A 13,486-nucleotide genomic window follows, 5' to 3' on the forward strand; every position below is an offset into this window, starting at 1 on the left:
CGCGCTCTCTCGGAGCTGAGGGGTCAGCGGGGTCAGTGTCCACCCAGCTCTCTGTCGCACTGCCCGGGCTTGTTTACAGCTTTACTGTAGACACGGATGAGACTCCCATGGGGCATACACATACACTTGTAAACACATAATGGGGGAAAAAAAACACTCAACTCACAGAGCTATAAACAAGGTTGCCAAGGCAACAGCCAGTCCGGCTACCGTGTTTGAACACCTACACATAAATGTGTACACAACTAAAAAGACGGGCAAATGAACGCAAATATTTGTGCAGCAATAGTTAAGGATTATTACCATTTGAGTTCAGTCACTTCCTCACACTGTGTAATTGGAGGCACCAATGTGAAGTCAAATTTGCATCAAATTAGTCTTTTTTTTCTTCGTTTGATAGGAAAAAAAGTGCTGACAGCTTATTTGGTTTGAATGGATTGTGATTAGCAAGTCCTAAATTAGCTGCAAGAAGAACATTTTGCTGTCTGATGAAACATTTCATTTAGAAAATAATCTGTGGCAGAAGGTAAAGATAAGAAAACCCCCTGCTGCTTCAGCCCTTACAGACATTCACGTATGAAAGATAAAAATGGATCTGGCTAAAAGAACTTTACAACATCCCCACAATAGTAGCATACTTCAGTTGCTTTTAGTTTCTTCAGTCAAAACACTTCTAAAGAGGTAGATTATCAAAACCACTCTTTTTTTTCCTTTGAATACTTTCTCCTGCTATGATTAAGAAATACGAAAAACATGCAGATTTAACTGCAGCTTTGAGACCAACAATAAGTGAAATGATGGTCTTACTGCAGCTACAATTTCCAACACTAACAGACAAGAAATGTCAGATAAGATGGTGCTTTTGTGATTCTTTTTGGAGATTTATATGTTTGAAGAAGTAAAATAAAATGGTATGGCCTAAAGGCCCTCCCCTCCCCCGCCTTCACTGACTAAGCAGGTGCTACACGTCTCTCACCATCCCCCACCAGCTCTCGCTACCCTAGTTAGAAGTGAACAAGAAAAAAAAAACAAGTTTTTTTCAAAATGGCGTCTTTCTCTTGGTTTTATCTCCATAGCAACCATTCTATTTTTTGGTTGCTGGGAGTTGTTGAACAGATCTACACAGGTTTTAGAAGAATCGGCCGAAGTAAATTTTGGGATTTCCTTGGCAACTGAGGTTTTTTGCTTGCCACGCCCACATTACTAATATGTTCATATCGTATGTTATATTGTTTTGTTCAGCTTGAGCCAGGGATTCATGAATTAAATTTTCACGATATTCCAGTGAAAAATGTGCGAGCAACAGGGAAACGCCACTTCTGTGACTTCGCCATGGGAACACCGTTCTAAATGTACAATTTTCAAAACAAAAGTTTTAACCTGAGCAGATTTTTTTAAAGGTTGGAGGCCTCTTCCAAGGGTCAAAGGATCAATACATTTTTGGTAGATCTCTCATTGTGGTCAGTGTAACCTGCTAACTTGTGTATAACTAACATATTCTCTTCCCGAAGTCGTCACATTTTGATGTTTGGTTAAGGTCCCTTCCGCGTCACTTTTTGATGTTTTGGGTGTCCCAACTCGTCATCTTTTACATGCTGGGCATTCATAAAATCAAGGTCCTGCAACCCTCCAGACGCGTTACCAGATCCGCACTTGTCCGCAGGACGCACCAAGTACCGGTACCCGAACCTTAACCCGGTACTGGTTCGCATCTGGTACCAGTTTGGGTCCGGTACCACATCTGGTCTGGTGTCGGGTTAAAGTACCGGGTTTGGATACTAGTGTGCTATATCGTGACTGGTTCTGATTCCTATATTGTGCAAAAATAAAAAATGGCCAAATTTCACACTTTGCTACAAAATGAGCTTGCATCCATCTCATAATAATTTCAAAACATATTTTGATTACTTCCAACAGTTGTGGATTTTGAAATATTTTTTGAGTTAAATATGAGATGCCCTCTGTGATGTCATCGTGTTTCTAAGGGAGGATTGTTCATTATGTCCAAAATGTACTTTTACCAGGTACTAGATGTGTGTGAACTTTGGTGTGTTTTGAGTGGCAGGATCAAATTTTGCTCAAAAGTTGCAATAAGAAGGAAAAACTCTTGTTGCAGTCCAGGACAGAACTAATGAAGCTGGATGTGATTAACGATATTCTTTGTGGAAGATTTTCCGTCCATTTGATGCATTCTGGCTATCAGTTCTTTGATCATTTGTTCCTCCGTGGTTATCTGAGCATCTCCTTCTCTTCTCTACCTCCCGTTTGTCTCTTCAGCATCTGTCGGAGCTGCTGGCGGTGGTGCGTCTTCCCTTCATCCATCCGTCCTATCTGCTCAACGTCGTCGACAACGAGGAACTGATCAAATCCTCGGAGGCGTGCCGAGATCTGGTCAACGAAGCCAAGCGGTATCACATGTTGCCCCACGCGAGGCAGGAAATGCAGACGCCCCGGACCCGGCCGAGACTCTCCGCAGGTACAAACAAACATGCGCCGTGCGTCACCGCTGGCCTGAATTTGACCCCAGTGATCCGCTCTTCCTATAACTGATAACTGACCCGCAACACACCACCAGCACCTGTGTCCACGGTTTATTCTTTACAGCTGCCGAGAGGCAGAGGGGTCAGGCCTCCACAAGGAGGGCTCCGCTTTTTCAGAGCCGGGTATTGATTTTAGCGCCAAACCAGATGCAGTGATTTAGAACTCCATAATGTTTGCGAGTTCTTTTTCTTCCTTCTGTCAGACAAACAGATGCTAAAGCCGGAGAGCGACTACCGTGAGCCACCGAGGCCGTTCTTCTTTTTTAAAGAGCTCAGTCGGCATACAAACATCCGCTAATAACTCCTTAAATGTCTGGTAGGATCAGGCAGGTGCCCCGCTTTGTAAAACAGCTGACTTATGTCTGCCGAACCGTTTGAAGACCGTGTTTGTTTGCATTGTTAAAATCAAAGAATAAATCATGGAAATTGAACGGCGCCGGCAAATTGCTTTTGGCTGATATTTTTTTCCCCTCAGGGTTGTCCAGGACCGCGTTTTTCCCCTTGTAAAGAGCTGCCTAATTACAGTGTCTGCATGGTATTATGAGTTTCGCACCAGCACACCTTACCATTCAGCACAAGTTATTTTCTGCTTGGTAGAATAAAGATAATTGCCTAACAAATGCCACTTTATGGAGAGGTCGGTTTACCAGCCAACTCTACTGTCCAGCCGGTGTTTATATGCTAGTAAACAAACACTGCGCAAAATTGCGTTAGGTCAATATTTTTGTGTATTTAATTGCCTGTAATGCAGTTGCATAAGGCTTTATAAAGAATCATTTGTCTCCTGAGAGGAGACATTTGGAGCATTACATGCGCTTGGCGTCATCCACTGGTTTATCTTTGCTCTCTGCACTTTCTTGAAGCATTTCCTGTCAAGGCCCATTTTATCTTGTTTGGTATGTGCATATCTTATGTCTTCTGCATCCCCATTATGCAGGAAAATGTCTATGCGGATTCAAAGCGGCTTACGACCCTGCAGAACATTATATAAATGCATAAATGCTGCAAGGATGAATACATTCGCAAAGTATTGTGTGCAAATGGCTCATTGGATGAAAAGTACACACAAGTTTTCTGGATCAAGTGCCAATGTTTTTGTTGGGTTCACAAAGCTGAGGGAGTTGATTCTATAGATTCTGCTTGAGGGTGTCTGAGCCGGCAGTCGTGATTATTTGCCTGCATGCATGTGCTCCTCAACCATCTGCTGCGTTGGACAGGGTGGGCTCTGCACAGCAGGGTGCATAGTCGCAGGGATTGGTAGACGGGGCGCAGAGAGAACGACTGGAAGGAGAATTTGAGGATATGGACGTCAAAGGACAGGAAAGGTCACGATGTGGTCAGAGAAGACGAGGCAGCAAAGATTCCCTAAATGAAAATGAATGGGCAGACGTTTGAGTTTCTTCTTGAGCATGTGTCGTCTTGTGTAAGCAGTAAGCGAGTGCATGTGTGTGGATTTTAAATGTACGCTAGCAGATGGAGCACCACCTGAGCTCGTAGATAAGTCTGTCAAGCGGAAAAAAGAAAGGAAAACTGCCATCCATGAAGAACTTCTTGCTGAGCACAGTCAATCTGTGAACCCTGTAAGTCCCGTGGCTTTAAGTGTGTGTTTGTGCAGCGACACATGACTGAGGGCCTCACACAATCGTTCCTTTGACTTCAGATAAACTTGAAATGGAGCCTTTTCAGCCCTGAAATTTAAGTTACTCTTGTGAGACGGAATGTTAATTAACTCTTTCAAACTTAAACGATAAGGAAGTACCTGAACTGTGCGATATTCCCACACAAAGATCACGTTGGGAGGTACTGTTGTGTCACCAGAACCATCATTAGAAAGTTAGTTAAAGCAGCCGTGAATTTGCCCTAAAATAATGCCTTCTTTTTTAAATTATACGCTCATCGTTGCACTTTGAACTGGAACCTGTCAAAGTTTCTGGCAGAGGTTGGAGGGCTGACAGAGGCCACGGCGTGGCTCTTCTTCCCCGTGACTTTAGGGAGTTGTTAGGGTTGAGTGATGAGGAGAAAGTGGAGAGTCAGCAAAAGAAAAAAAACCTGGCTGCAAAGTCACCATCAGGGTGACCTGCTCGAAAAGAAACATCTCTCTTGTAAAGGTGGGCTTTTCTATGGCTCTTTGGCTTTAGTGACAACTGCCCTTATGGGTGGATACGGGCTGTACTATGGGGTCAAATCAGGATCAGCTCAAAGGGGCCCCACCATGATTTTCTTAAGCCTATCAGAGTGAACTATATCTATATATATATGATCATATATTACCTTTGGACCACTAAAAAAATAAGTATTTATGAAGCATTAGTTATATTTCGTGAGATTTTCCCTACCTGGAAGTAAAACGGCTCGATTCCTGAAGCTCCGCCTGCCGCTGCGTGTGACTGGAATCCATTCCATGACGTCATCCTAGAGTCTGTGGCAGTATGCCTGTATTTCTCTGTCAGAGCAGACTCTTCCTGGAGTGGCTGTTGGCATCGATCTTACGTCAGCACGTTTCCAACCGCTTGTTTTTGTGGGTATGGGAGGGGCTGCAGACAGTGCAGGTTTTTAAAGGATTACTCTTAATGGATCAAAATGGCGCTTTGGGCTTCTTTATAGTGAGGAATGAACAATAAAATGCATTTAAAACCTCAAACAGTAGAATTTTCATGGTAGGGCCCCTTTAAAGTGAACAAGTCACCAGTCCATTGGAGGATCTCCAGGATCCATTTTACATGAAAAAGTTTCTATTGTCTTGTTTCATTAATCTAGACGAGCAGCTATTGATTATTGAACCCAAAATTAAATTTCACAAATAACTGAAAACCTTAAAAAAATCATTTTCTACTTATTCACTCACCATTTACAGTTATGTCTTTGACCTGTACCGCATCACGCTCCTCCAGTCCTCTACCATCGGCACACATGCTATACCCCTGACAGAGCTCCAGTCCATCCCAGAATTTTTTAATGTGTTTAAGAACTTCATCTTGGGATCCAAACAAACAAACAAACTTGATGCAGTCTGCGAGGATTTCCACTCCCATGTCCGGAAGGCCCCACAGGTCCCAAGCAAGTGATTTTAGAAAAGCACTAATATGGTTTGCATGGTGAAATAGGTGTGGATTATTGGATAGGGAATATCTAATCTCTTTCCCCACAAAAATCTGTGAGAGTGGAGCCAACCCCTCAGGCAAACCCTCGCCGGCTTTTTCCCCTCTTCTCACTCTTTCCTCAAGATAAGCTTATGGGCATCTGCAGCACTAAGGGTCCTGCATAAAAGATGGATGATGGGTTTTAGAACTGGTTAATAACTCAAGCCGTGACTACTAAAAAGCTCTGTCACTCATGGAACCGAATTGATGCAGGAAAAGCAATTTTTATAAACACATCTCCGATGACTCAACAATAATATCCAATATAGCTTAGCTCAAACAAATATACATCCATTTGTTCCCTCTGTAGGCATTCGCTATCACTATTACTCTATTTCTTGGCTTTTCTGGTGGAGATAGTACATAGTGCCTGATAAGAAGAGGTTCCAACTGTGCAGATGATACTTAAAGACCCAATCTGATCATCTTTTGATCTATTTTCAAAGTGTTCCCAATGGTCTTTAAGTTATGATTATGGAGTTTTTCGTCAAAATCAAAAGATTTTTCTCTGACATTATGGAGCTATTTTGGGGCCAATATTATTTGATACCCAAATAAAACAAAAAAAAGTAAAATTTCCCAAATGTTTTGCTATTTCAAAATAAACTCAATTATTTTCAGCTTCAATGTTCTGTGTTTTTTAGGTTTCAAATCTGAAAATTTCAGTTTCAAACTTTTGGCCCTGTTGTGGCGCGTTGGGGCGGGGCTAACTCGAAGGACCAATCAAAGTCGATGAGGGTGGTAACTTCAGTCCTGGTGTATTCACTGACTGAGGACTTGGAAAATTACGGTCAGAAAATGTCTGTATTGTCTGTACTATCATAGTCTGAAGTTGTACCCAGACATGTGTCTTGTTTTTAGCCCCAAAGGATTTGAAACTAAAATGTTCAGATTCGAAAAAAAAAAAAGATTTGAAACTGAAAAAAAGTTTTGAAACTGAAAAAAAGTTTTGAAACTGAAATTTTGAGTTTTTAAACTTTAAAAGCAGAACTTTTCAAGCTGAAAAAAATTAAGTTTAATTTATAAAGGCAAACCGTTTTGGACATTTTAAAGTTTTTTTGGCCAAACACCAACATTTTTTTCAATCTGTTTTATTTGGGTTTCAAATAATATTGGCTCCAGTATAGCTCCATAAAGACGGGTGCCTTCTTTCATCGCGTACAACAACGAGGCCAAAGGTTTTGAAACTGAAATTTTCAGGTTAGAAAACAAAAAAATAAAGAGCTGAAAGTGAAAAAAGATTTGAAACTGAAAAAAAGTTTTTATTTACATTTTATATTTTTAATTTAAATTTTGAGTTTTGAAACCTAAAAGACGGAACATTTGAAGCTAAAAATAATTAAGTTTATTTTATAATAGCAAAAAGCTTTTGAGATTTCAGTCTTTTTTGGCCAAACACCAATATTTTTTTCTATTTGTTTTATTTGAGTTTTAAATAATATTGGCCCTAATATAGCTCCATAGAACGTAGTTTTCGCACAGTCGCAGTAGTTCATTAGAAATTCACTGTATTGGAGCATTCCAGCCGTACAGTTTTGAGCCAGATGCCAACTCAGATGTACATGGATAGGTTTATAGCATATTTTCTTTTTTAAATTGCATTATCATGTCTGTTCTTGATCCACAACAATTTGAACAAAGAAATACTCAGAAATGCAATTTTAAGCCCAATTTTCTTAATATATGTCCTCCATTATCAGGATATTTCTGAATATTTTCAGACAAAAAAACTAAAGATTCGCCCGCCTTACATTACCTACCAGTCAAAAGACCACGCCCTTATTTTGACACGGGACAAACAGAGCTATAACTCTGAAAAGGAAAAGCATTTAACAGAATGTTGTTGGAAACAAAACTGGTGCTTTGGAGCAAAGAATAATCCTAAAATGTCCATGAATTTCGGAGCGGACTGCGGTCCAGACTGCATCCATAGGATAGAATGTCTTACACAAGTTTTCTGCACATTATAAAGCTGTCATTATACGATGTAAAAGGAAATAGTCCACGAAGGCATTTTCAGTGTTTTCTTCCACATTCCTTACGTTCTCTCTGACGTACACACCAGCACCGGCACATCCGTGACGAGCTGTAAGAGCCGGCTAACGAGAACGTTCCGAGAGCAGAACTGACATCAATTAAAGCCGTGTTTCTGCCCGTTTACAAGTGTTTGTCCAGCGCTCGCTCCCCTGTGAACTCTTGTTCTTTGTCGAACGGATCCTTAGGGAAGTCCTGGAGAGTCCTGCTGCTAAAAACTCTGATTGTACTAACTAGTCGCTATAAGTGTAACTGGCTTATAGCTATTTCTGTCTATCCTGCAGGGTTCTGGGAAGCAACCGAGGAGGGATCAGCATGAATAAATATTAAATGTGAAGTGAGATGACATTAGCTCTCACCAATTGCTAGAAAAAGTCTCTAAATGTTCGACAGAGCTGAGAAAAACCATCATTACTTTTTGTGGAGGCAACGCCGTACTTGACTGAGATCGTGTTGAAAGTTTTGTAAATGTTGGGAGAACTTGACTTTTGTTTCCCGTAATGACACAAACTTATTTAGGTATTTTTATGTTCTGCATTAATGCTGAGCTGGATTTTTTCTCGCAATTTATCCACATTCTCAGAAATTTATCGGGCAAAGTGAACAGCCCCTTCCAAAATATGATGACATCACAGCGGGAGAAACCCTCCAAAAAATAAACGGGTTCAAAATCTCTAATGGGACTCAAAATAATTTTCCAAAATCCACTTATGAAATCAAAACACACAAGTTGGCGATGTCAAGAATAACTTTTCAAACTATTATGGGATGGCCACAGTTAGCTTTTGTGTGGCAAACAGTGGTATTTGATGATTTTTATATATTTTCATGATATGTGGAAAAGATAACTTCTAAAAAATTTCTAAAAAGTTAAGTCTACAACCACAACCTCATTGACCTTTGACTTGGGATGACCTTCCACCTTGAGTCTAAAAGAAGACATTCCATCTAACACTCTAACTTTAAACTCCTCCTCAGGATTTCGATCTATCGCCTCCTAACTTCTCAAGTATCAGTAGAAAGCTACTCAGGGGAAAAAAAAGTTTGTAGATCATGAACAACTTTTACGTGGTAAGCTAGCACAAGTAGCGTTTTTCTGTTGCAGCTAAATTCTTTACTGCAATATAGTGAAAATGGAATAAATGAATCGCTGGCTCAAGCTGAGTAAAACGATATGACATACAATATGAACGTATTAGAAATGTGGGCGTGGTTAACCAAAAACCCGCGTTGCTAAGGAAATCCCAAAAATTACTTCTGCATATTCTTCTAAAAAATACATAGATCTGTTTGTCACTCCCAGACGACCAAAACGTAAAATGGTTGCTATGGAAATAAACTGACAGAAAAGCAGCCATTTTGAAAAAAGTGTTTTTTTTTTATTCATTTGTCATATGAAGTTCTGAGGAGTTTGAATCACCAGTCAGTTCCTGCAGGCCGTGCAATGCAACTTTAAGTCACATTTTATTCGCAATAAAACTTTATCATCTGGAAAATAGATGGAATTTCAACTAATAGAAATGGAAAAATCTTGTTATTTCTTGATGGATGAAAGTGGATGATCCTGAGAGGTTTTTTTTCTTTCTTTCACACGTTCCCTAATTGTTTTTTTTTTTAAGTTTCATTCCATATGTAATGCATTTCTTCTATCACCTCTTCTTCTGCTTATTATACATTTGTAGTATTTGTGGATTTTCCTCCTTCAGCACATCCTGACATTTTACTAGATTGCTTCACTTTCTTTTTCTCTGCCCAGGTAAGTTTTTCTTTTTTTTTCCCTCCACCTCACATCAAGTTTGGAGTGGAAATATCTCATAAGCGCCATAACTTCAGGTTTATTTTTGAGCAGCACTGCTGGCTTGAAATGAGGCACTTTTTTTTTTTTCTCCGTTTATGTTCCGACGGCTTTTATTGAGCGGGTGCTCTGCCCGCTCATTTGGCGGGATGCTAATTAGGGATCCGAACAAAATATCGAACTGAGAAATTGGCAGCCTCTGATCTTAAAGCTTCAATGCAATTTAGGATTCAAAACTGAATATCTGCATCAGATGGTTGAATGTCTCTCTCTAACTTTTCTGTTGCAACTGGAACTCTTCTGGGGAAGCAGGAGATTGTGGTTGATGTGTTTTGTGGGAGTCAGCTGTCAGCCTCATTTGGTCTGATAGAGTTTGGGGTAAAGTGAAGTATCTCCTAATGAATCCGAGGTATTTTGCGTGGTGTTTGTGTATCCATTAGTTGCTAATTGGTTAATTAGACTGTGAATGTGCATCTGATTAGCTGTCATTAGACTTTCAAGGGATTTTTGGCGGGAGGGGGATTTAACCGCCATCAGTGGGGGGATTTACTCATGTTTTTGTGTCTGCAGTCAGCGGATGCGCCCGTATACGTGATTGACTGCTATTACGAGAGGGCTGCGCAGGAGCTGCATCGTGCATTATGTTCCCATTTCCGCTTCTCCACATGTGTCGCTGTGCTCGGCTCAGAGGAGGCTGGAGAGCGCCGGGGCAAACTGTTAACTCAACCCAGCCAAGTGGAATAGCACTCAGACAAATGAGCTGTAATGACTAGAAGACGCAGGGGTCCAGCTTGGCTCACACTGTTCCTCTGTCTTCTCTCGCACACGGTTCGGGCTTTAAATGCGCGCGCTGAGAAGGAATTTGTCAACAGCGGCTCGCTCGTGTCATGGAGCGTCTTTCTCTCGTCCACCGTTCATAATCGAGCCTTCCAGGTTTTACAGTGCCGGCAATAGGATGAGATTAGACGTTGGCGGGTTTACCCAAAATCAGAAAGGACTGTTTTACAAGAATGTAAAATGCGGCTGAATTTCATTAGATCTGCCCGCACAATAGAGCAGCCTGTATCCTCGTTAAAAATAGGCCATCCTGCATGGTCCAATGCCTGGAGGCATGACATTCATCTACTCATTTGCACCTCTGCCAGCCTGCAGGTCCTTGGAGATTAGTTACAATGTGTTGCCACCAGAAAGGAAGAAGAGAAAGTCTCACACCTAGTAAGGAGAGCATAAAAGATCATCAGATGACTTTCCTCTGAAGTCTGTCACCTCCTGCTTTTGGCTCCAGCTCCGATTAAGTGTATTTCTCACCGATTCCTCGAAGGCTCCGATGAGACTGCTGGTTACTGGTTTTTTGGGTCAAATAATTACATCTGTTTTTCATTTGTTATCCTCAGATGACTCACTCCAATGACAATGGTGTTTTAAACATTCTCTTGTGGGATTTTCTGATTATGGAGAACATAAAGAAAATGAAGCTAAAAATTTAATATTTATTCATATTGTGGTGAGTGAAGAGGAGATGAAAGACTGCTGAAAGAGTGCGTTCGTGATACAGGTGTTGGTGAAAGTCGATCGGCTGAAAGATCACAATATTTTATTTGGTGATATATGGTGATATTTTGTTTTGTGATATTTATCAAGGTCGAGTTGGTGATATATCGCTATATTTCATTTGGCAATATATCACAGTGTTTTCTTTGATGATATTTAGTAATATTTTATTTTTGGATATATTGTGGTATTTCATTTGGGGAAATATATCACTGTATTTCATTTAGCGATTCATCGGGGTATATTATTTGGCAATTTAAGGTGGTATTTCATTTGGGGATATTTTTTTTGCGATATATCGCGATATTTAATTTGGTAATTTATTGCTGTATTTAATTTAGTGATATATAGTAATATTCATTTGGCGACATATCACAGTATTTCATTTGGTGATATATAGTGATATTTATTTGGCGATATATTGCGGTATTTCTTTTAGTGAAATGTAGCGATATTTCATTTGGCTACATATCACATTATATCATTTGGTGATATATAGTGATATTTAATTTACCAATATATTTTGGTATTTCATTTGGTGAAAGTTAGCAATATTTCCTTTGGCGATATATCACGGTTATCATTTGTTGACATAATGTATATAGGGTTATTTCATTTTTTGATACTTGTATCGATTTAAAATGCTGACAAGACAATATTCAATTAATTCTTTGCGAGCGTCCTTCACCTTTTAAAAAAAATTTCCACCATAGGTGGAAAATGTTTTTTTTTTTTTATTTTGACTAAAAACGGTTTAATCATAATTAAAATTAAGTCGTTAACACAAAAAATGCAGATTTTTTAATTCCTAAATGCTGCTTGATTATCATTCTGCTCTTAAATTAGCATTTCAAACCAAAGCATTGTGAGATTACCCAGTTTCACCTTTTGCTCTAGAAACCAGGATGCAGGAGGATGTACCAGAAACGTCTTAATCGCTCTTTGTGAAAAGTGCCCTTTAGCGCATCCTCTCTCCATTTTTATTTCTGGAGTCTGAGATAGCATTTGAGGGTATTTGATACACAGAGCAAGCGAGCACAAGAGGGAGAGCTCGACGCAGCTATTCACCAGAGGATTGGAGCACGGGCTTTTTGATATTCATTCAGCTTATCTGTGAAATCTCAGGCAAACACGTCTGCCTCAGCTCATAAATGCAACACGGAAACCGTAAATCAGGATTAGATAACCTCTGGTCTGCGCGTCTTTGGGGACTACAGCAAAAATAAAGGTTGTGTCAGCTTGACCTTTTGTCTAGTGAGTCCGGTCAGCCCGAGCGTAGGAAGCGTTGAAGCACGTTGAAGGAGATGTTCGGCGGTGGCGCCGGGCGGACCGCTCGATTCCGGCTTGTTCCTGAGCTGCATCCGTGCTCGGACTGGTGGTGAACAGCATTTACAAAGGAGCGGATCAGTCTGAGCGCGGGGAACTCTGACCCTCTGTACCGGCCGCAAAGCTTTCAGGAGGCTTCCGCCGCATGCAGCATTCAGGGTGAACGCGGGGTGAGCGGGATCATTGCGTGTGCTGACGGCGCACATTTGGACGGTTGTGTTGGCCTGCATAGCATCATCTCATTAGTTTGGTCTGGACTGCAAAGTTCTTTTGTTTTGGTGTTTTTGACATGTTCTTATGGCTTTTATTCCACAATGGAGGACATATTTAAATAAAATTAGACTTAAAATTGTATTTTTATTTATTTCAAGAGAAGAAGAAACATTTTCATATATATTTTTATATATATATATTATTTTCCACGTCACATGATGGGCGCTCCCATCCATTAGTAGACGACTACGTCCTCATTTTCCTCGTCTAAGCTGGTATCTGGCTCTGGATAGCTCTGATATTGTTTTAGTTAGGCTGGAGTGTGAGGGGTTATAAGCTAGCAGGAGAGAGTGTAAACAAAGAGATGTTGGGAAGAGAGGGCGGGGTTTCTCCACCCCACGGGGCCCGCCCACATGATTTCTGCTCCTCTGCAGAAACTGTCCTAAAACATTTCACCTCAATTCAGCTTTATTTATATACCACACAGGTTTTTGGATTTTTGCCTAAAACAACAGAATCATAAATAAAGACCATTGGAAATGCTGTGAATGTATTTATTCTTTTATAAAAATAATTTTACGAGATTAACGTTGTAAATTTACTTGAAAAAACTAATAAATTTGGGGCTTTAAATTTCATAAATTAACAACTCTTTGCCCCTAAATTTACGATTTTAAAGTTGTAATTACATTTTTTTCTTCTTTGTAATTGTTACTGATACTGATATTTTTACATTGTGAGAATTCCTTACAGCTTCTTGAAAGTTGGAAAAAAAATCTTTATAAGCTTCTGCCTATTCCTTTTTTTAATTGTTGTTTGTTTTTATTGCATATTGTGTTAACTGTACAAGTAGGAACTAAACCAATAAACGTGAAACTTCTCCCTAT

At 40.1% G+C, this 13,486-nt stretch overlaps 1 protein-coding gene across 6 annotated transcripts in view; it reads left to right on the plus strand.

Moving 5' to 3' along the window:
• Positions 1–13,486, plus strand: part of LOC112158292 (kelch-like protein 29) — a 326,899-nt gene that overhangs the window by 248,623 nt on the left and 64,790 nt on the right. For all 6 annotated transcript variants that reach the window (XM_036210446.1, XM_024291568.2, XM_024291569.2 and 3 more), the window contains one exon: positions 2,278–2,476. In XM_036210446.1, coding sequence (XP_036066339.1) covers positions 2,278–2,476 — 199 coding nt within the window. The remainder of the gene's footprint in view (positions 1–2,277; positions 2,477–13,486) is intronic.

Source organism: Oryzias melastigma, linkage group LG24 (assembly GCF_002922805.2).
Source record: "Oryzias melastigma strain HK-1 linkage group LG24, ASM292280v2, whole genome shotgun sequence".
NCBI lineage: Eukaryota > Metazoa > Chordata > Actinopteri > Beloniformes > Adrianichthyidae > Oryzias > Oryzias melastigma.